Here is a 23,585-nt window from a genome sequence, read left to right as displayed (position 1 = left end):
TCCCCGTTGTAGTTGTGTCCCTGTGTCCCGGTCGTCATTTATATTCCCTGTGTCCCGGTCGTCATTTGTATCCCGGTGTCCCGGTCTGTATATACATTGGTTTTTTAGTTTTGTTTTTCTCCTTTATTTTTTTTCCTTTTTTTTTCTTTTTTAGTTTATTTAGATTTTTTAGTTTTTTTATTAGTTTTTAGTTTTTTTTTTCTTTTTAGTTTTTTTGTAGTTTTTACCTTCTTTTTAGTTTTGTTAGTTTTTTTTTTACTTATGTCCTGGTCGTCATTTATACTCCCTGTGTCCCGGTGCTTTGTTGATTGCTAATCGAACATTCCTTTTGTCCTGGTCGCTTTCTCTTTGAGTGTCGTCATTTATTTTTTTCTTTTTTAGTTCTTTTAGTTTTTACCTTTTTTAGTTTTTTTTAGTTTTTTAGATGAAAATTTTTTTTAGTTTTTTCCTTTTTTTCTTTTTAGTTTTTTATTGGTTTTTACCTTTATTTTAGCTTATTTTTCAGTTTTTTCCTTTTTTTTAGTTTTTTTTTTATTTTTTATTTTTTTTAGTTTTTTACCTTTTTTTAGTTTTTTTAGTTTTTTTAGTTTTTTAGCTTTTTTACTTTTTTTATTAGTTTTTAGTTTTTTTTGTAGTTTTTGCCTTTTTTTAGTTTTTTCAGTTTTTTTTTTTTAGTTTTTTATTGGTTTATACCTTTATTTTAGCTTATTTTTCAGTTTTTTCCTTTTTTTATAGTTTTTTTTAGTTTTTAGTTTTTTTAGTTTTTTACCTTTTTTTAGTTTTTTTAGTTTTTATAGTTTTTTAGCTTTTTTATTTTTTTTATTAGTTTTTAGTTTTTTTTGTAGTTTTTGCCTTTTTTTAGTTTTTTTAGTTTTTTAGCTTTTTTATTAGTTTTTAGTTTTTTTTGTAGTTTTTGCCTTTTTTTAGTTTTTTTAGTTTTTTAGCTTTTTTATTTTTTTTATTAGTTTTTAGTTTTTTTTGTAGTTTTTGCCTTTTTTTAGTTTTTTCAGTTTTGACGTCACCTGATCCAGTTTTTTCAGGTGACGTCACCTGATCCATCCACAGATCCACACACAGACAACTTATTTTTATATATATAGATATATATATATATATATATATATATATATATATATATATATGCGAATGTTAGTTTGATATGGGTATTATATATGCACCCCCACAATAGCTGCTATACATATATAATTCGTACAATGCATACTAGCATGTATTTATGATGTGTATATAATACACACACAGACATATTATGCTTCGTGTGTGATACACACAAGTCACACATGCATACACATACATAATACAAACATACATGCATGATTAGTTGTCGTACATGCATAATACATGCATCGAATCTAAAGGGTATTGGGTTGCAACTAATAAAGGAAACTATGGTATGGAGATGCGTCCTCAATGTTTGACATCAAAGTTGACACTCTTGCTTCGATGACATGGTTTTGAAAAACAGTTAGTGCTGTACACTTGTGAAGTTTGAAAGTATATCTTGGGTAGTCTCGTCTAAAATTTGAGTATTTTTCATTCTTTCGACGGAAGTAAACTTTTTAAACACCAATATCAGACTTTTCATTGTGCTCAAATGCTGATGTAGCCTAGTTTTTCTCCGTTGACAATGAGACGCTAATATCGAGATTTAGCTAGCCCTAATTTGAGCCACTCATGTTTCTCACGGAATTTCCTGGTTGGCTGAAAAACTATGAAAAATTCTGATTGGCTTGGTGCAAGTAAAATCTTAGTGTGAATAGGTTTAATAATAAGTAATTAGTAATTCCATAATTACGTAATTCAATGCAGGTTTAGAAACAATAGGTGAATAAAGTTTAATATTAGCTTTAAAAGACAAGAACCTGAGAAAATTTTATCAATTAACAAAAGAGAGAAAAACCACCAAAAAGTATCAATTGATCTCGGTGAAAATCAATACATCAGATTGAGCATATCAGAGAACCCTACTGTAAAGATTTCAAGCTCTTATATACAAGTTGAAGGATTTTGCTGTTATTTTCCAAAAGAAAGATCATGGATGTGTGTTTTATGTTTTTCCCAGGGGTGACTGCATTTAACCAATCTGCCTAGGATATCGGGAGAGGACTCATTACATCGAAAATCAAATGTTCTATTGTTTAGAGTGACCAATAGGTTGAAGGGTAGCTAGCCCCCCTTCCACGTCCTCTCTACTCCAAAGTTGTTCGGTATAAATATTGTTATAGCCATTTTATCTATCATAGTTGAAAGGTTGAGTAACTATCCTTTTGGGGATAGTATGACAACTTCCCCACCCCTACAGTCCCTATAGAAACGGCTTTAAGTTACAAAACTTACCCATTGTTTAATATTTTTCAACTATGATGGTATTGTCTGGAGGGATTCTTACAGAAAAGTTTTCATTGAGCTGAGGCAATTCATGAATGTTTCTTTAATCGCTGTTTGTTTGAAAAACGATTAGGAATAAACAAAAACAAATGACTTTAACTGAAAGTAAGGAACAACATCAAAAATCAAAACGAAAAGAAATCATTCCGTATATGAAGTGGTTGATCTCCTGCTCAATACCTTGCTTTTTACGCTAAAGTTTGACTGTTTTTGTCCCAATTCCATAGGAACAACTCCTGAAACTCAAGGGCCGTTTAATTTGAATTAGGAAGACTTTCTAAAAGTGCCAAAAAACGTTCTTGTGACGAGCACGGTCTTGAGGAAGAGGGCAACGCCTTTATATACGGAAGAATTTCTGTTTGCTTTGAGTTTTGATGTTGCTCCTTTCAGTTAATTTTTTTTTTTTTATTATGAAAGAGTAATGGCTGTTTAAGAAACAGGCGACATAAATATATAAAATTATTGATAAAATCTTGGTCGGGTATTCTTTTAAGCTGTTTTTATCTGACCACCTAAAAAATTTGAGAGACTTTTAAAAGAGTTAAAAAAACTTTTTTTACCATTAAAGATTTCTTTTCAGTCAACATTGTGGTGCAATTTATTTTGGTCATGTTTGGCCTTGGGACAGAACGCCGAAGCTCACTCTGCCCTCGTGTTGAATCCTGACAAATCTCAAACAAGTGACCTTCTACGCTCATTTCTATTTGACCTACTGGAACGAGGCAATGCCAAAGAGCTGCTAAACTACTCTTACAGTGGAATGGAAAGCTGCATATTTGAGTATATGCTTTCACGTGCTAGATCATTAACTATTGGTGAAGCAAAGGACTATTATAACTTTCTTTACTCTTTGAATATTACGAAGAATAACCCTAAACAAGGTAAGCTTGAGCTTAAGATCCACGATGAGACTTGAGAACTAATCCTTATCCCCCCAACCCACCTCTCCATATACAACCACGTTGGGCTTGAAGAAAGAACTGAAAATTTTGCGCTGGTCAAGTCTCATGATCATAGAAACTTGGTAAGGGGCTCATTCGATCGGACATTCAACGTTCTAACACCTTTTATGTAGGCCGAAAGTAATGCGAGAGCAACCAGCCTTCCTCACTTACCCTTTTGGGCTACCCCTCTTTCTGGAGGCCCAATGATATTGGATCTAAGTTCGGAGATATTATTTTTTGTTCAGAAACTCTAGAATGTTCAGAGCGTTGTCAGGCTATCAAAATAGTGTATCTGCACTATCTTAAAAAAGGCTAGGGAGATCAAGTTACAACTTCCATGGAGTTTCTTTTTTTTGGGTGGGGGAGGTATTAGGTCTTCCAATTTAAACTTTGGTGAGGGAACAGCGAAGGATTAATTCGGTTTTGCCTAGAATTTACTAAAATTTTGGTAATCTAAGTCCTTGTGAGATTCGAAAGTATTTACAGTGAAGTAGTAATATAAAGTGGAAGAAATTAAGTTTACCTAGGTCATTGTATATAAGTTTATACAGTATAATCAAACTCAGTATTTTTTTAGCTATTACATTATCGGCGCTAACAGACAGTTCTTTCTCTTCCCATTTAATCTGCCATCAGCGGTCCAGTGTACATTACCCTGGAACACGTATTTTGGCAGAAACGTTCTCAAAATGCCTTTGAAACCAACTTGTGACTTCGAAACCAACTTTGAAATCAACTTTGTAATTTCTAAAATCATCTAATAATAACATTACACTACTAATAACCGATTTCTGTATATTATATGTATTAAAATACATTAATTTAAAATTAAATTCTTTAAAAGTTATTGTTACAAAGGTGAAGCCAAATTTTGTGTTCAAGAGAAATCTGACTTGCCTACTCGTGAAAAAAATCTAACGTCGCTTAAATTTCTTCTTATTTCAAGGTTCTCCGGGGCACTTGCATCTCGGTCCGTTTTTGTCTAACGGTTGAGATAGGGAATGATTTTACTGTCTAAATTTGTATACCAGGGTTAACAAAAGGGGGTACAGGTAATCTCAAGATCGGTTCGGGAAATTGAGTCGAAACTTTGGGAAGTTCGGTGGAGTCAAATAAATCACAAATTTTGACTTGATGAAGGGGGCAGAGGTAAATCTAAAAACACTATGCGTATTTAACCTGTAACAATAACTTTATTTGCAATATCTTGAGACCAGCTTTAGAAATGTAGCTCCAATTTCAGGTAGTGAAGGGAGGAGGAGGAGACTTCAAATTTTGTGCTGGAGGAGGGAGTGGCTAAATTTATGGTTTCCAAAACATCTCATGGCCTTTGCACTAGAATCTTCATTGGGAATTACAACTTTGTAGCGAGGTAAATCCGAAGACACTATTGGGTACGAAGCTATGAACTTATCGTATGAGCAATATTTCTGAAATGGCCTGAGATATCATGTTAAAGCTTTCAGGGAATTGTATATGGACCAAGTTAGCCTGAAATTTATACTTATTGAGAAGGAGCAGGGGGAGAAGGGATATTTCGATTCACCTAGCTTTTTTGCACTATAACCCTTTCTGAGACTCGTGATCTATTCATGGTTAACTAGCATTGTACTAAACCAAGACAAACTATGTATTGCTGCGTGATGAAAATATCGTATCTGCTTTATCCTTAGGATGCCTTTTGGGATCAAGCTGAAAATTTTGAAGGAATGTAAGGGAAAGGATTTAAAGATCTGGTGTCGAATCTATTTAAATTTTTAGCTCTATTAGCCCCTATTGGACTAAAATCTATTTGCAGTGAAGCTGTTTTTAGAACAAGAGAAACCATGTTAACCGTTTTATTAACGTGCCGCATCTGTAATATCTCCAGAACAGTTTGGGAATTGAGTTAAATTTTCAATGGGATTTGTAGGACAAAGTAAACCTTGAATCTTGGACAGAGGTAGATATAAAGAAAATATGTTTTCTTGTTATCAAACTGGTAAATCTGAAATATTGGGAACGACAGGTGAGGATTGAGCTGAAACTTTGGAGCATTAGGGGGGGGGGAGGCAAGAAGTCTTCATGTTTTGTGTTTATACAGATGTAATGAAAAAAATGTATGCCTCCTTTCTACTTAAAACATTTGAATAGTTTGCCTAAATTGAACTTTGAATCTGTTTACGTGAAGTAGTTAGATGAATTAAAATAACTCTTATGGACAGAAATAAACATTAAAACTCGAGAGTGGCCTCAAAATTATTTTGTAAAACCCTTATTTTTATATACTTGAATTTAAAATTCAATTTTATATACTTGAATTTAAAATTATAGACCGGGACACCAGAACACAAATGACGACCGGGACAAAAATAACGACCGGGACAGCGGGACACAGAGAGCAACGTCAAAACTATCGCCTAGCATTCAGGTACAGCCCAGTTGATGATTAAAGCTTGAGTAGATGTGTTGAAATCGGGAGTACGTCTAAAATTAGTCCCTATTGCATGGCCTTGAAATTTAATGGAGAAACAATGGTAATGGCTTGCGCCTCAGGAAAAGTTAAACTTCCACAACTGGCTATTTTAACCTTACTTGAAGCATACTCCCTTCAGGTGTGTGCTTCAGGTAAAATTTTTACTTGCAAAATTTAAATATTTTGAGGAGGGCATCATGATCATAGATATGCCTTGGTGTGGCGTTGCCCAAAATTAAATGAGATTGATCTATCTAAAATATGCTAGTAAGTCCATTATCACAGATGTGTTATACAAAGCTACTGTTGATCGAAAACTATGACTGAAATGTCAAATTTTGTCTAACATTTAAATTACAATCCAATATTTTGATTCTTAAGCAGAAAATCTGAAAATTTTTCAAATATTCTTAATGTTAACCAACCATAAAACTATGTTGATTAAAAGCGAACGAATTTAAACTAAAAGATCGTTTTTTTTAAAGAGCAGTTTATCAAAGAAAAGTAAAGAGCCATATTAAATTACAAGACGAGTAAACGCAAGCAGACAAGACGAGCAAAAATAAAGGACTGTAATAATTCAAACTTGAAACTGGTGACTATTACCATCAATGAATAAATGAAACTTAATTTCAACATAAATTAAAATAATAATGACATCTAAAGTCAAGATAACAGTTACTGCTATAGATGAATTAACACATCCTAAAACTAGCGGAAATCAAAATGAATAATCAAGTCAAACTTGAAACGACCAGAAATTTAAAAGAGTCTTGCTTCCGCCCTAAATCTTTTAAAGGCCATTTACGCTTTATTGAAAACCAAATATAATAACATGTTGAACAGTTGTAACACAGAAAAATCAAGAACTTTTGGAATTTTAAGGAATTAATGCAACCTTCTATCCAACAATAAGTTCGCTTCTATTAGTTCTTTTCAGTCATTTTGATTATTGGGGTAATCTGATTGTTTCTTATTTTTTGTTGATTTCTTGAAAAATAAAGCCATACTGTCCAAAATATATGTCGTTTTCAATAAAACACAAACAACACCCAAACTGTTTTAAGGATTTGAGAAGGATGATTGGTTTTATCACTTTTATTTTCAAACCATGATTAATCTTCTGCCATACATTTTTATTGTTGTGTTGCTGTCGGTTGTTGGACAAATACATGACACACAGTTTGAAATACATATCGAAACGACTAAACTTTTATGCTTAGATCATACATATCAGCTTCAGATCCTTTATATCAGCTTCTTTATATAAGTTTCAGATTATCATTGATCATTATATCCGCTTCAGATTTTATCACCTTCAAGGATTTTATCTACTTAAGATCATTTTTTTATGTTTACCGTAATTTTCACTTTTGGCCTTTTGTGCTTACTGTATTTATATATCACATCTTCCATGGTTTATAGAAGGAATTCTTAAAATTCTAGAACAATGGGTAAAAAAAAAGTGTCAAACAGATTGGGCCATACATAAAATGCTTCCAATCTAACTGTTGTGGAAGAGTTACATGGACCTGATTGCGTATGGTCTAATTGTAGGCCAGGTAAATGAAATAGATAATAAATTCTCTAAGTTTTGAGTCAGTAAATTATCTGTGCTGATTCAAAAGGTGTTAGTGAAATTTTTCTTCGCCGCTTGGATTTACAACTTGTACCCTCAAACCAAGCCAAAACAATCGATTAGTTTAATCAGCTTCTCTCATATGTTGGTTCTCAACTTGTTTTCAACAAGTTGTGTATCAACTTGCTTTTTTCCAAAATGTACTCTCTTCTCACTCACATTGTTAGTTAGGAAATATAGCTTTTACTCTCAAAATCAGTTTTGTTGTATCTTCTATGCATCAAAAACAAAAACCTTTTTTGTGTACAATCACCTATTCCTTAATAATAGTTACTTGAATTACTGTAACCAATATTCTTGCCGTAATCTCCAATCGTTGAACAAGTTTATGAGATCTGGTGTTCTGCTCCTTTTCTAAAGGATTTAAAGACGGTATATCTATACCTTACTAACAGCTTGCTTTGACATGGTTCACACCTCAAATCGTTGAGTTGAAAAACCCGACTTTTCGACCTTATGATTTTACATTGCTATCCAATTTTCTTATAATTTTCCTACTCTAGTATGTATTATTTATTTTTTCTTTTACCTTTTTATCTAAAAAATGAGAGTATTATTGCAGTATATTATATATTTTATTATTATTGCTCTGCTTGCATAAATGTATACATTATTTGTAAAAGTGTTTATTTTTATTAATTCTTATATTTTAAAAATATATATTTATCTTCGTTTTTGCTATGTTTTATGTCTTTTATTACTAGTTCTTACATTTTCTTGGAGATATTTGTATATTGATAATTGTTATTTTCTTATAGCTTCTAATGTTATGCATGAACAAGCATATCGACTTAAAACAGAGACAAGCCAATAGTCGTAGCCTCAGTCAAAGAGTGCAGTGCTTATTGTTCACGATGACTTGCTTGGAGTTGGTACATGCCTCAAATGCTTGGGTTGAAAGACCAGACCTCAGAAAAGGCATTTTGGGTCATGAGAGGAATGTCGAGGTATAATCATTGCTTTCTTTCTCTTGTGTTTGGTCCTTGTAATCTCGTAGTTTTTAACAAGTTTTGTAACACTTTTTGTTTTATTTTAGTTTTTTTTTAAGCATAATGCTTTTAACTTTTTTTCTGGGAAGGCCGTAGGGGAAGGGGGAGGGTGGTTCAAAACTATGAAGTTATTATACCGTTATATTTCAACTTTGGAAAAGAACCCTTAACACAAAAAAATTAATATTAACGAACTTTGCTATTATATCTGATATGTTTAGTTTAATTGACTTGGTCTTTTAATTTTTTATCGTTTACTCCCTCCCCCAGCACTGTTCCCGAAATAATTCCTGCGGAAATAAGTCTGGTGCAGCTTTCATCGCACAAAAAGTATGTAAATGTCGATTGAATGTGTGTGTGTGTGTGTCCTTGTGCGTTGGATTGTGCCTATGCTTGCGTATCAATATATGAACTTGTATGGTATGTGTTTTCATACTCCCCGTCTAATCCTGATTAGTAAATAAGAAGACGAATCCTCGTTTCTATCATAAAATTTCTTCAAAAAGAAGCATTTCAGAACCGGAGTCTAAAGGCCCATACCCCATTGCACATGCCCCCATCAACATGCAACAATTAAAGTAAACGGCTTGCACATGAATAAATAAACTATCAAGAGAAAAGGGTGGAATATTGAGGGGCTATTCACTCTCAGAAATCCTGTATTATTTTTAAGAAATCCTAAATTATTTTTAAGAAAAGTGGGTGGTGTTAATTCGTGAAATGGTTCAAAAATTAACGAACTTTGCTATTATATCTGATATGTTTAGTTTAATTGACGTGGTCTTTTAATTTTTTATCGTTTACTCCCTCCCCCAGCACTGTTCCCGAAAGAATTCCTGCGGAAATAAGTCTGGTGCAGCTTTCATCGCACAAAAAGTATATAAATGTCGATAGAATGTGTGTGTGTGTGTCCTCAGAATCATGCAGAACCACAGTCGGCGCTTTATGGAGCTCTGGTTCTAAGCTGAGACCACTATGATTTCTTGATGATCTCTGCCTGGCTTGAGCTCTACCTGGACGTTAATCGGAAGCACCTTTTCTTCGAATCTCGTAAAAAATTTTCCAAGCAGAATTTTTTGGGGTAATGTGGGGCAGATCCCTGTTTCAGTCAGTACATCAAGGATTATTCTTTTGTGTTTCATAAGCTGTATCGTCAGAAGCCTGACGGAGCATTCTATTTTGCGGCCCTCCGTCGTTACGTATTTCAAAGTTTTCCCAGGGATGGTGGTAAACTCTCTTGACCCGGCTTTAATGAGTCGATCATTAAAGGTAGTATTTGCCCATCGCAGCGAGCCTTTATAACATATCCTGACTTGGGTTTTGATAGCTTTTCCATCAGATCAGTTGCATATACCCTTTCCCTTTTTGGCTCTTTGGTTTTTCGTTTACCTCCCCTGCATTCCTCTGTTGCATGTGACGTTGAGTTAGGATGGCAATAGTGACGTTTTGCTCGGCGCTTGTGTGGTTTGCCTTCAGGACATCGCTTCAAGAAATCCCTTTCTTGTTTTCTTTCCTCCTTTCTGTTTCAGGATTTACTTCCGAACAGAAATCCATTTCTTTTTTTTATTTTTCTGATTTCTGTTTAGGGGTTCAGTTCCGAAAAGAAATTCACTTTTTGTTTTTCGTTCTAGTTTCTGTTTTTGGGTTTACTTCCGAACAGAAATCCACTTTTTTATATTCTGATTTCTGTTTATAGTTTAACTCCTAAAGAGAAATCAACTTTTTTTTATTTTACTTTTCTGATTTCTGTCTACATATTCAATTCCAAACAGAGATTCACTTTTTATTCTTCGTTCTAATTTCTGTTTTCGGGTTTACTTCCGAACAAAAATACACTTTTTTTTATATTCTGGTTTTTGTTTACCGGTTCAGTTCCAAACAGAAATTCATATTTGTTTTTCGTTCTAATGTCTGTTTTCGGGTTTAGCTCCGAGCAGAAATCTCTTTCTTGTTTCTTGCTCATTCCTTTTTACGGGTTTACTACATAACACAAATCCACTTTTGGTTTTGTTCTAATGTTTGTTTTCGGTTTCACTTCCGAACGGAAATCCCCTTCTTGTTTTTTCCTCATTTCTGTTGACGGTTTTACTTCCGAACAGAAATCCCCTTCTAGTTTCCTCCTCATTTCTGTTTACAGGTTCACTTCCGAACGGAAATCCTCTTCTTGTGTTTCTTTTTGTTCCTGATTTCTGTTTACGGGCTTGCTTCTGAACAAAAGTCCACTCTTTTTTTCTGATTTCCGTTTACGGGTTTACTTCTGAACAGAAATCCATTTTTTCCTTTTTATTCTGATTTCGGTTTACGGGTTTATTTCCGAACAGAACTTTCGCTTTTTTTTCTTGCTTTTTTTCTTTTGCTCTTTTCTTGTTTTACAGTTTCGAGTTCTAATTCTGGGTTCTTTCCGATTACACGTTCATAAGTTAAGCCCTTGTAATTTTACGTGTTGCGCTGGCGGACGACAAGGAGACGAAAAAGCATTCGAGGGAAGCAGGAGCTCCAAGGACTGACTTCGTCCCTTACCACACAAGGTCAAGAACCAAGCATAGCTCTGAAGGGGAAGACCTAGAGAAAACGCTCAAGATGGAACAAACAGTCTTGTAGTCGTTGCTAGAAGCCTTCCAGCATTCAGTGGCTAAGTCGACAAAAGCCTCGGTGGAAAACCACAAGAAAGCATTAGGAGAAGCTTTAATGGCTGAGCGAAAGCTGAACGGAGTAACTCTCCACGGAAGGCAAAACCTATACGAAATTTTAGTTAAATCCAAAGACAGAAGATTTGACCCTCATTAACGAAGTGAATTAAAAACATTTGAAAATCATTTGATAGTTGCCAGTATTTAGCAAAACGAGAAAACGTGGATTTCGCTGAGTGTTTTGTTGCTTCCGAAGAAGTTCATTTTGGAGGGATAAAGCTACAAATTAAAAAAAAATGTGAATAACCCCCCCCCCCCCTCTATCCCTCAATCACTCACTTTTTCTTTCTTGCTTTCATTCTATTTTTATTTTCTCAGGATGAAGAGTTTACAATTGAAGTTTATGAGCTTTCAGACTTGAAAAAGGAATACAATCTTACTGTTGCCCAACTTAGCCTACTTCAGTTAATGGAGAGACAAGCTCTGAACCCTAATGTACCGTCCTCAGCCCAAGAAACTGTTGCCCAGTTGGTAAATATGAAGAGCTATGAGCTTGCAATCTCTGTTGCCAGAAGGTAATCAAAGATATTAAACAAACAATTTTGCTTTAGATCCAGGGGTGGGGTTTTAGATCGATTTGTGCTTTATGCCTTAGGCTTGCGATTTCTTTCATTTATTTATATACTCTATTATATTATAAATTATGAAATGATACATGTTGTGGTATAATCTGACGTAAGCCTGCTGGTAGGCTGGTTGATTTATTTTTTGGTTCTTAGGTTTGAATTTTCGTTTAGAGGTTGTTCTGTTATGATTTATTTGTTATTCGCGAACAAATATGTAATTTTACAAGACTCTAATTTCTTTAAAAATACAAAAACTGGCCAATTAAAGGAAACGTAGGAGAAGTGGAACATAAAATAATGCTATTAGTCACCGAAACTAAAAAAGAAAATTTTGTAAGAATTTGTACATAGAAAGAATCTGCTTTTCATTTTGATTCCAAATATGAAAAATTTATTAAGGATATTTGAAAATATTAGCGTAAAGGAATATGCCTATGTTTTGGAAGTGGGAAACCCCTCCCAAAAGGAGGGGTGGCCGAAAAAATTACCAGCAAATTCAGTATATCTGAGAAAAGCAGCTGAGATTTCCAGTCTTAATGTATTAAAAGCAGTTTTTTCTTATTTTTCGAAAAGAATGGTTACGGAGGCCATCTATCTATCTATATATCTTTTTATCTATATATATTTTTGTCGGAGTGACTTTATTGCCCCAGTGGTTGTATAATCTCGATTTATTATTCGAATAGAAATTCAACGTTCTAGTGTTTTTGTTTTAAATAGCATGCCAGGCCAGGATGAGAATTTCAGCCATTTTGTGGTGCAAGGCAATTGCCAAGGAATGCCAAAATACTATCGACTGAAAATTCTGAAAGAAACAAATCGACTTAGAGGCAGCTGCCTATAAAACTTATCAGTTTCACAATGTCGCATGAAACTATATTGATCTCTAAAGATGCAAATTCACTTGACTTACGTGAGGTTTTATAAGTTTGTGTGTAGTGGTGTATAATTTCTTACCGTTTACGATAAAAGATCAGTGGGTATTTCTGCACGCGAATTGGTGGGAGGGGGATGGGAGGGGTATCTAAAGCCTCAATAGGTTCATTTTAGCTCCAAATTTTCTAACCTCCTGTGAGTGGTCCTTCAGACGAATACAAAGCAGAAGTTTAATTCCTAAACTTCCTTCGTTTCGAGAATCATTTGGAATAACCGTGTTGTATGGGTGGAATTGGTTGACAGTTCTCTTCTTATTGGAGAAAAATTATACACTTATGTACATATCACATACTTATCTGCACTAAAAGGCGAAGGGCTAAGGGCTTTTAACCTTCCAGACTACAGAAATTCAAAGCTTAGCTCCCAAAAGTACACTGTAAGCCCTCGTTTTCAAACTTCTTGTGGGATGTGTTTCAGTGAATTATTGAGAGGGATGTTTATCTCCCGATCTCAATGAATTTCGAGGAATATATTTTTACTAACTTCTGAGGGATTGGAGGCTGATGGGTGAAAAGTTTCAATTTCAAAATTTTTACGCCTAAAAGTACTCTTTTCCTTGAAACATTGTGGTACAAAGTTTAAACGTTAGTCTAAGGACCGAAGAACTCAAGGGTTCTAGCCACCCTGGTGTTTAGGAAGATCCTACGTATGAAATAGAGAATTAACCGAAACTGATTGAATCAACAAATTTTCAACTCGAAGTCCCTTCAGTCCCCTATTCTGTAGTCTGTAGACTAAAGTATCCCGTTATTTTAGAAGCGAATGTTCTAAAAAAAAACGTTTGAATAATTTTTTTTTCATATTTGCGTACAATGGAATCTTCTGCTCAAAATTTCAGCTGAGAAAGGCAATTGGCAAACAGAACACATGTGATTCCCGACTGACACTATTTCCTTTATTCTAAAATGCTTTCAGTAAAGCGCTTGTCAAATTATTGTAAGGAGTGAGTGGGACGTGTTCCCTTCATGTATAGGGCAATTTCTTGTCGTTTTAGGTTTTAAAGTACTGTTTACAATCATTAAAATAGCTTCCTTCTTTTCTTGTTATAGTTGTTTCATACTTCTATTTTTGCCCTTTCTTTGTCTGTTTTGTTTTCTAGTTTCGTTCAATGATTCACTCATTGTGTTGTTTTTAATTTATGAAAAATGCCCTTAATTAATGATGTTTTGATAAGATTAACTTAAAAAAGTTTAAATTGAAAATAATAGGTTATTTATATGAAAATCTGTAAAAAAAAAAAATACGAAGAAACAAGAAAAAAATGATAATACTTTATATATTATATTACTTAGTTTACGTTATTTATTTATTATATCTTGATTATGAAATCGAAAGAGCTTCTTGTGAATTGGTCTGCACTTCCATTTTTGTGTTTTATTCTTCCTCCTTTTTGTATGCAATGATTCATCTTGTATTATTTGCTTTTTTTGTATTGGTCATTCGTTATTGTATTTGTGATGTATTTTATTTTTAGTATACTGTAACGGCAAATGTCCCAGTGGTTTATTTTGCTACTGTCTAAACTAATTATGATTTTACTTAATTATTCATTTCTTCGCAGGTTTGACATCAAAACAACTATCGTGATTGATGCCCTGACATCTGACTATAAATCTGTTGAGGTCGTTCAAGAATGATTTTACTGCCGAAAGTGAAACTCTTCATTTCATACGATTGAACAATCCTTCTGGTTCGTTTTCATTTTTGTGGGTTTATTATTATTATTGTTTTGTTATTATTACTTAATGTTATTCATTATTATTATTATAATTATTATTATTTAATGCTATTTTGTTGATCTAGAAATAGTTTTCGGAAACTGATTTCCAATTATCTTATGAATGTTATTTTGGGGGCTCGGCTTATTCCCTTTCCTTCGCAGGAAATTCCCACCCCCCTGTAATGTCCCTCTTGGAAGATTCGCCCCAGAGGTAAAAACTGCGCAGCCAAAAGGAACTTAAAACAAATAAAAAGTACAAAGAAAAGTATAATTGTGCATCAGCTATTTTGAAGGAAGGACGGTGGGCCATTGTTAAGTTGGGAGGAGGGATGCTAGATGCCTAAAAGATATTTTTCAATGCCCAAATTGGCTATATCTGTAGGAGCTTCTGATAAACTAGGACGGGGTACTCGGGGGGGGGAGGGGAGAATCTTTCATTACCCTTAATTTAGGCTAAGCTTAAATAAGAGTACTGTAGAGAGATATCTCCCTTCTTATTGCAGAAAAATCTCTCTAACCTCTATATTAAAGCTTCATTTAACTAATATAATTTGCTTCGTAATTCATAAAATTGGATGCCGGTGTCCCCCTACAAATTCCCCCATACGCAAAATTGAGCAGGCATAGAGAAAGATCAAAATAAGTACCGCACAATTTCAATCAAATATTCTAAGGGGTATTCAAAGGACCAGATATCAAAATCAATTTTAGGAGAGGGACTGGCTAGTCTTCAATCACTTCTGACTTTAAAGAGAGGACTAGAACTCTCAATTTCTGATCAAATGAGCATTCTCAGAAGTTTATATATTTACGAGGGGGCGTTGGGGATGAGAATGGGGCATCCCTCTCCTATATGAAATAAGTTCTGCTCGTTTTGGGTTTAATATTATTTTTACTTTCATAATAAAGGTGTAGATAAATATTTCTAGAAGTCCAAAGATATTATACATCAATTTCCCCCTACACCTCTCCTTCCTTAGAACTAATTATGTATTTATCTGAAGGCTCAGTGAGAGTTAGGATCTTTTTGTATTGAAATCTACCTTTTGAGGCACCTGCCTTTCCCTAACAATAAGATGATCAGAGAACCCTACTCTAGAGGTTTATAGCTCTTTTCTAAAAAAATTAGAGCTTTTTTTGTGAAAAATATCACTGATGTTTATTGTTTGTTATTTCATTTTTTTCCCCTAGGGATGATAATATCAAACCAAGGGTCCTACAAGATCGATATAGGGATTATTCGTATACAATTTTAAGTGTCATTTTAACTAACCCAACAGATGGGAGGGCAAAGAGCCCCCTTCTCATATCCCTAGTTTCCCTAAAGACATCCCAATAAAAATGTGAAACAACTATCTGGTTCATCATATAATGGTCCAATTAGTATGCCGGGACGGGGGGGGCTAGTTACATATGATCTTTTTCTTCTTAAAATGAGTACAAGAGCTTCTGTTTTCTTCTAATGAGCTCTGTCTAGGGTTTATATGACCATCCCTTCCATATGAAGTACCTCTGGTAAAAAAAAAAATATTTATAATGATGCATTGAAGCTTTATGGCCATTTGCTATAGGCAACGACAGACCGTCTCCTACTGATATGGTTTGTTTCCTTCACGTTTTTTCCTCAGAAAATTTTGCCCCTGTCCTAGAACCCCATCTGATATCTGGTCCTTTGCAACGCTTAAGGACGTCTGGTCAAGGTTTCAAGGCTCCTTTTTTTTGAATAGTTGAAAATATCAATGAATTTACATCCAAGAATGACCTAACCTCCACAACGCCTGTGGTAAGGACTGAAAATTATGTCAGATGTCAATTCTTTGTAGGTATAGTTTAGAGTGGAAAGGGTGGGGGGGGGGGAGGTTTAGTCTTAGGAGTGTATTGGAGTCAGTCTTTAGAATCGTTTTTTTTTTGGCAAAAAATAATTATTTTGCTATGGAAAGGGGGAGGGGTTAGTGGCCTAAAGTATTTCCTGACCAATTTTAAACTTACAGTCGTAAGCCCTTGGGCCAAGGGGACTAAGTAAGGTATAAGGAAACTATTTAATGATTGGTTCATTTGAAACTGGTCCCTCCTCTTATAGCATGGGCTCCAAAAAGGGCCGAATCTTTCCGATTTGCCTTAGACTTACGTGAAACTTTTGGCTAAGGGGTCGTAATGCAAAAGGGAATAGATATTTATATCCCCTCAAAATGCAGCCCAAAAAAGTGTCAAAAACTTTTTTTTCTCATCTATTTCTAACAGAAAGGACTATTTTAGAAACTTAAAAGGGGGACTGTTCTATTAAAAGTTGAAAGTTCTTCTATCCTTTTCAAAGGCCGAAAGCTACTAGAGGGTATTACACCTCCCTCTCGCTTCATTTTCTGAAATCTGGCCTTCCTCTAATGCGTTTGATATCGAATGAGATTTTGAGATATCTGTCTCATTCGAAAATCTCCAAATGTCTGTTAAGTTTGTCTTTGGAGTTGATACCAGTCCCATAACCGCAATGTTAAACTTTATCTTATTCTGCAATGATAACACAAAAAAAGTATTAAAATAGATTGGTATTGCAAAAACAAATACTATGAGACATTCTACAACACGTATTTGGCCTACATTTTGGAATATTGGTAAAATATTCCATAATCTCTTCCTTTCTTTTTTTTTTATTCGTCGTATTTTCTCTGTGCCTGCTTAATTTTTGAATATGGGATAATTTTCAGTGGGGTTGATATGCATAGCACCGTTGTATTGATCCAGTTTTTAAGAAATGGTTAATCCGGGTGGATTTGATCTCCTAATCTAGACTGTCTTTTGTTTCTTTTTGTTTTAGTGCAAAAAACCTAGATTAAAGCTCAAATTTAGCTATTAACAGCAAGCCTGGTGATTTCGCCTCAACTGCTATTTCATATTTAGATGTTAATTGGGAATTTGTCAAACTGTAAGCCCCCCAAGTCAAATCAGTCTACAGTGATAAATACCTATATTGATGTTCCTTTTTGATAATAATACAAATAAAATGGGGAAAAATAAATGTCACTCAGTAACTTCTGAAGAGAACCAACAGAAAATGAGCTAGGTTGTTTGTTGTACAGCTGCGTACGCTCCTTCTCCGCACTGTTTCAAGCTTCACTCTTTACTCCCTTCTTTAACTTTCTTTTCTACTGTTTATTATGACCTCTTCTCGACCCATTCGTAGATGTCCTCCCTTTTATTTGGTCCGTAGATGGATGCCCAAAAAGCCCAATTCTATCATACACCTATCATAACTCATCCGTAAAAAGGGGATCGAACCACATTTTCACTGCCTATCATTTGATATATGGTTATTCAAAAAAGCATCTGAACTTTTCCTTAGACAATTCCAAAAAAAAGCAAAAACGATCGCTGAGGGTGGGTGTTAGAGGGTTTTTAAATGCTTTGGAAGACCAGTTTACGAGTCTGAAATTAATTTAGTTTTTAGGAGAAATAGTGTTTTATATGCGTTTTTACGACCAGTTTACGAGTTGCAGAAATATTTTGGAGGTGGGGGGGTCAAAGTCTAAAATATCACCCTACATTCGGAGGTAACCGCCCTCAACATCCCTTTGTGAACTTCAAGCATCTGAACTTTTCCTTAAACAATTCCTGTGGAAAGTAACTAGAAGGTCTTCCTCGCCCTTTTGAATTGCCCATGTTTCAAGCTATACTTGACAACTGCATTTTTGCTTCTTCCAGCATCCCAGTTATAATTTAGAAATTATCTTCCTGTTCTTGCAAATTTTCAACTGTAAAAGATACTGTTCTCCTTGGCTTCTCCTTTTTACACCTTTTCTGCATCCACTGTTTTTACTAATAATGCTGCCTAGATAAGTGAAGCTGCCCATTCCTTGGTCGTCTCCTGGCTCTCTTCATCACCTCTTCATCCACATTTAGTCCTAGTTTCATGACTTGGTCTTCTTAACATTAGCTTTAGATTTCAAAGTTTACAGCTAGAGTTCATAGCCTTCTATGACTGCCAGTTAAGTAATATCATTCCTGAATTAAAAAAGAATGAAGTGTGATTGTCAAGACCTTATATACCCTATTCGAGTTTATTGCTACTAACACATTAGTTTGTATAAGTTATCCCGTTTGGCTACCGACGTCAAGAACATCAAAAAAATTGTAATAATCATGACAAATAATCAGAAAAGAAATTAATCAAATTAGACAAAGAAATTCTTTTTTGACTAATTAATCAAAGAAATTAGTCAAGGCAGTGGTGTTGCACTGATATAGAGCGATAAGGTCCCCATGTATTTTTTATTCCTTAGCCACTGCGTATGAAAACGCTGGGCGTAGGAAGTCGGAAGAGGCTCACCACCCTTTTCCCGCGCCATTTTGTCCCCGAGTACCCCTGTAACTCACCTTGGAATGGGATAAAATTTAAAAATAAGCATTTTCTTCGTTAATTGTCGGAAAGCCATTTAAATATGTCTCTGAGGATAACATACTCCAACAGCATCACGAGCAAGAACCTTTAGAATGAAATACTAGTTGTTCATTGATAGGTCTTAGTAGAAAAAGGTAGGTATGTTTGGTCTTAGCTAATGGACTATTTTAAAACTTTCAGGGACTGTTCCCTGTGCCAAAGGGATGAGGAAGTGTGCCCAAAAATAACTTGAAAATCTGTTCATATTTGATTGGTTGAAATTTTACATCCATAAGTCATGGATGAAGGAGACTGAAAGACAAAAAAAAAATTATTTAAGGGGTATGGACCACCAGAAAATGGGTTAGACCGCTTTTTCTTTTTTCTTGGTCTTTAAATTAGTTGTCTGTTCAGGAGTGTTGACAGCCAAGCTCTTTTTTTGCACGGAAAATAAAAATTGTAAAATATAAACTTAGCTTTCAGGCTATTTTATTTTTTTATTTGGGTTATCCAATTGTTCTCTTGCTATACTTATTGATTCGTATACTAAACTCAAATATTTTATGATAAATCCGAACATGTGAGCATTGAGAATCATTTTTTTTTTTTGCGCCGAAAATAGAGTTTGGGCAGCTTAAACTTAAGTTAAGGCTATGTTTTGTTGCTTTTTAGATATGAATCATCCTTAAAAAGGTGTAAAATTTAAAATTAAAATGCCACCTCTTTGTTTTTTTCGAAAGAACCAAAATTTTTAAGTCTTGCTGTTATGCAAAGATTTTTTTTTAGTTATTTTATATTTTGTTTTCAGTCCATGAAATAGTATCTTCCCGGCCAGTTGAGCATGTTGAAAGACTGCTCGAGGCTAGTTTAGTAGCAGCAGAAAGGTCTTTGGAAACGGTGTGTCATCGTACATGTGCCTTTCGAATTCTTAGTTCAGATGTCTTCTTACCGGCTTGGCTTGTAAAGTCCTACTCGGTAAGTCTTTTTTCTGTAAAGGTGAATTTGATTTTTTTTTCTTTTTTTTTCCGAAGCAAGAGGAAAGTCGTGTTAACCATCCTAATTTCTTCTTGCTTGCATAGTTTTTCTTCTCTATTTATATTAAAGTTTCCCTCTAGCATGAACTAATGTATTTCCTTCTTCGTGGTTTTTTTATATACTAATTTATATTTAGATTTATCAAAAAGAGAGCAAACCTTTTGAGCTTAAGAAATGTCCACGATTTGCTCAATTTTCATAGTCAAATACAATTTATTACAATTTTTCTTCTTTTTTGGAGGAAGCGTCACGTTCTCGTTACAAGGGGACGTCGAGAAAATGACATAAAATGGAAAACGTAAGCTTAAATTTTAAGAAGAGTATGCATAGATGGATGAAACTCCGGGTAGATTCATGTGGATCTTGAATACTCTTTATCGTGTGTCAATTCCTCTTGAGGGGAAGGGGGGCGCCGTCTAGAAAAATTGAAAAAAGGTAATTTATTCGTTATACTAGCAGTAGAAAAAGTAGGCCGCCTCCACCTGTCTCGTCAAGACCCAACAAGTATTACCTTCATCATGTGTGAAATCCTTTTTTAGGGTGAGGTCATCTAAAAGAAACTGATAAAAAGGATTTTTTTTTATAATGACACTAATGAAACCCCAGCCCCACCCTCAAGAGAAAAACTGAAAAAGCTTCCCTGTAGCCAAGATTGTATCTAGGGGGTCGGTTGGATTTGACCTCCTGCCCCAGAAATGTTTGTCCGACTCGTAAAAACGTAACAAAAATGAATTAAACAATTTTTGATGCGTTTTTGTACCCCCCCCCCCTCTGAATAAAAATCTTGTATACGCCGCTGTCTGTAGCTATTCTCGTTGGCCATCGATCTGTAGATAATTTTGTAGATTGTGTTTGGGTGTACGCTTTCATAATTGTTATGGACCAAGGAAAAACAGCCGTAACCCAGCGCAATATCCATTGAATACCCAGTGATTGGGTTGAGTTGTGAGTAGTAAATGTAAATATTGAACAAGTGACATAATTGTATCGTGCTGCAGACTAGAGAATAGTTTAACTAATGGAAATATTCATTTACTAATTAAAATTTTCATTTTTTTTTGCAATAGCCAAAGGAATACAATAATTATGGCTATTGATTATTTGAACAAGAGGTAGGTGTGGTTTCTGCATGAAGTTTTACAAGCAAGACTTGTCATTATGAAATATGATTATGAATCGTTTGGATGAAACTAAAAACATTTAATATTTAAAGAGAGAAATATAAAAAGGTCTGTTCGGAAAGATTTAAGATACTAAAAACAATTGAAACAAAAATATGATAAAAAATGCTTTGATCTTAAAATGCACTAAAAAAGTAAAAACTAATTTTCTTTTCCGGTATTAGTAAAAATTAGTAAAATTAGTAAATTAGTAAATTATTAGTAAATTATGTTATAGTTATATAATTATGTAACTATATATAGTTATAGTTATATATAGTATATAGTTATATAAGTATAGTAAATTATTAGTAAATTAAATTAGTAATATTAGTAAAAACTAATTTTCTACTCGGAAGAATTAGAAGTTTTACAGAATAGAAATAAAAGCGCGTGGTAGTCATTACGCATTTTATATCTGTTCGAGGACGATGATCCTACAATTCATTTTTAGTTGAAAAATTTTCTAATTTTTTTGGGTAGTAGGAATTTTTTTTTACTTTTTGATACATTTGGATGCTAAAGCATTTTAATCTCTAAAAGGAATGTTTAAGTGTGTTCTCCGTACTCTTGATGTATTTTTTTTTTTTACTCGTGCATAAGCGATTTAGAATTAAAGTCGGTTGCATGCTTCCTCTAAAGCTAAGATTCGCAAATATCACATTTAGGTTTAGCTTCAATATCTTTATAAATGCTTAATTTTCTTGTAAATTCTCTCATAATATGTCTTGGTAGATTCCAAATGTTTAAGGTAACAGATTGCCGAAGGTTGTACGAAGGCTATCCATGTGCTGTCAAACGAAAAGCACGTCCCTGCTTTTATTTTGATTCCAGCCAAGGACACACCCATAGGGCAGAGAGCTTCGTAAGAAATTTCGGAATTCACACGAAATTTCAAAATTTTAGGAATTTTAAAATAATATTCATACATTTTACAGGCGTACAATCGGTGTTTCTTTACTTTTAAAGGCCAATAATGTTTTTTTAAGAATAATGTTCTTTAAAAAAATAATGTTCATACATTTTATAGGCCTACAATCGGCGTTTCTTTACTTTTAAAGCCAAACTGTTATCTGCTTTGTAACAGCTATGTAACCAAATAAATTCCAATTCGTATGAAGTGTAAAAATGATACTGCCTCAAGGTGTTGCCAATTATACACGTTTTCAACTTCCTTTTAAATCTGGTCGTAATGCTAGGGAGATGTCAACATTCTGGCAAACCCCTCAAGGAGTGCATAAGCCAATGAGAAAGGAGGAAATCATGAATATTAAGAATTATTGCTAAAAATCATCTCTTATAACTACAAACTTAAGAATCTTAGGCATTATTTATCGGTATAAGATCTACAAAACGACACAAAAATCAAGGCTGTATGATTAGTGCAACCCTTTTAAATAGTAAAGAAAGAATTTCATAAATGACCAATTTTAAAGGAAACTGATGATATTAAAAAAACAATTCACGGCCAAAAATTGTGGAATCTTGTGGCAAATCGAGAGGCTACTTTACAATGCTCTACGTCTTCTAAAAGTGGTTTTATTACTACTTTTAAACATTAGAGGTGTCCCACTAATTAATTTGAAGCCAATGTAATTTTTTCATCAAAGAATCTGCTCGTGTCTGTTGTTAATATACATTTCACTGCTATAGGAAAATAGCATTGGCTTCAAACCTGGGAGACTGACCTTAAAGGATGTGTAAGATTGCCGGTACCACCAACTCTAGACATTTAATTTTGTTTATCACTACCAATCTTCAAGACATAATCACCAATCTAATTTGCTATTTCCAATTTATCATCAATAATTCAATTATTAATCTTTATTTCGTTTATACTCGTATCTTTTATATTACCTTCCTTAATCTTTAAACGGTTTAAATAATACTCGTTCTTTGCATTTCTTCTTAATTTATTTACATAAGTTCTCAACTCTTTAAACTCATTTAAAATCACTTTAGATTGGTTATCAAGATATTTACAATAAAAATTATTTCTTTGGCTTATTAAACTCAAAATTTCATCATTAATCCACGGCTTTCGCGGTTTCGCTTTCTTACAATTAATTTCTTTCAATGGGCAATTTTTCTCAAACACAGGGTAAAGGATATCTGAAAAAATATTAAAAACTTTTCAAGCATCATCCTTTTCACTGTAAACCACCTCCCAATCCAGCGAACTAACTTCATTTTTAATTTAGCCAGATTAACTTCTTTCATGTCACACCGAAGAATTTAAGTTTTTTCTTTTAATTTTACAATCTGATAACTTCTGCAGCGAACAAAGAAGTGGTAAGTGGTCCGAATCAGAATGGGTTAATACGTCAAGGTGCTATCTTCCACCAAAACTTCACTGACGAACAAATAATCGATCAAATTTGCAGAATGGTCCGTTAATGGGGATGAGGTAGAATTTAACGGGAAAAGACAAAATGAAAGCATGACATTAAGGAAATCCCGACTGTGGTCATAAATAAAATTTGAATATGTCAAGAGGTACGTTGCACGGTTCATGATTATAATAGTAACCGTTTACATAGAATATACCAATTACAATTATAAATGATTAGTACATTCAAAAACACTCACAGGCAAATACCCGAAATAAGCTGCATCAAACACTAAATATTTGTCAAGGTAATATCATTAAAATGCCGAATAAAATAAGGGGAA

The 23,585-nt window shown here is 34.0% G+C and overlaps 2 protein-coding genes across 2 annotated transcripts in view; one reads left to right on the top strand and one right to left on the bottom strand.

Moving 5' to 3' along the window:
- The first annotated feature begins 2,742 nt into the window (after positions 1-2,742).
- Positions 2,743-14,327, top strand: LOC136033367 (nuclear pore complex protein Nup160-like). The gene is made up of 4 exons (XM_065714156.1): positions 2,743-3,287; positions 8,203-8,391; positions 11,442-11,638; positions 14,187-14,327. Exons 2-4 carry the CDS (start codon positions 8,209-8,211, stop codon positions 14,260-14,262), a joined length of 456 nt encoding a protein of 151 aa, XP_065570228.1. The 5' UTR covers positions 2,743-3,287; positions 8,203-8,208; the 3' UTR covers positions 14,263-14,327.
- A 5,728-nt stretch (positions 14,328-20,055) lies between these two features.
- LOC136032902 (nuclear pore complex protein Nup160-like) overlaps positions 20,056-23,585 on the bottom strand; it is a 114,783-nt gene continuing 111,253 nt past the window's right edge. Inside the window, exon 18 of the mRNA XM_065713337.1 lies at positions 20,056-20,168. Coding sequence (XP_065569409.1) covers positions 20,127-20,168 — 42 coding nt within the window. The 3' untranslated portion in view covers positions 20,056-20,126. The remainder of the gene's footprint in view (positions 20,169-23,585) is intronic.

This window comes from Artemia franciscana, chromosome 11, assembly GCF_032884065.1.
Source record: "Artemia franciscana chromosome 11, ASM3288406v1, whole genome shotgun sequence".
Classification (NCBI taxonomy): Eukaryota; Metazoa; Arthropoda; class Branchiopoda; order Anostraca; family Artemiidae; genus Artemia; species Artemia franciscana.
The sequence above is the reverse complement of the archived record's forward strand: the minus strand, read 5'-3'. Positions and strand labels throughout refer to the sequence as shown.

Excerpts from the sequence above, each read along its gene's own strand:
- LOC136033367 (XM_065714156.1), top strand. The coding sequence starts at position 8,209 with ATGTTATGCATGAACAAGCATATCGACTTAAAACAGAGACAAGCCAAT. Across the intron at positions 8,392-11,441 it reads GTCATGAGAGGAATGTCGAG|GATGAAGAGTTTACAATTGA; the intron begins GTATAATCATTG and ends TTATTTTCTCAG. Across the intron at positions 11,639-14,186 it reads GCAATCTCTGTTGCCAGAAG|GTTTGACATCAAAACAACTA; the intron begins GTAATCAAAGAT and ends ATTTCTTCGCAG.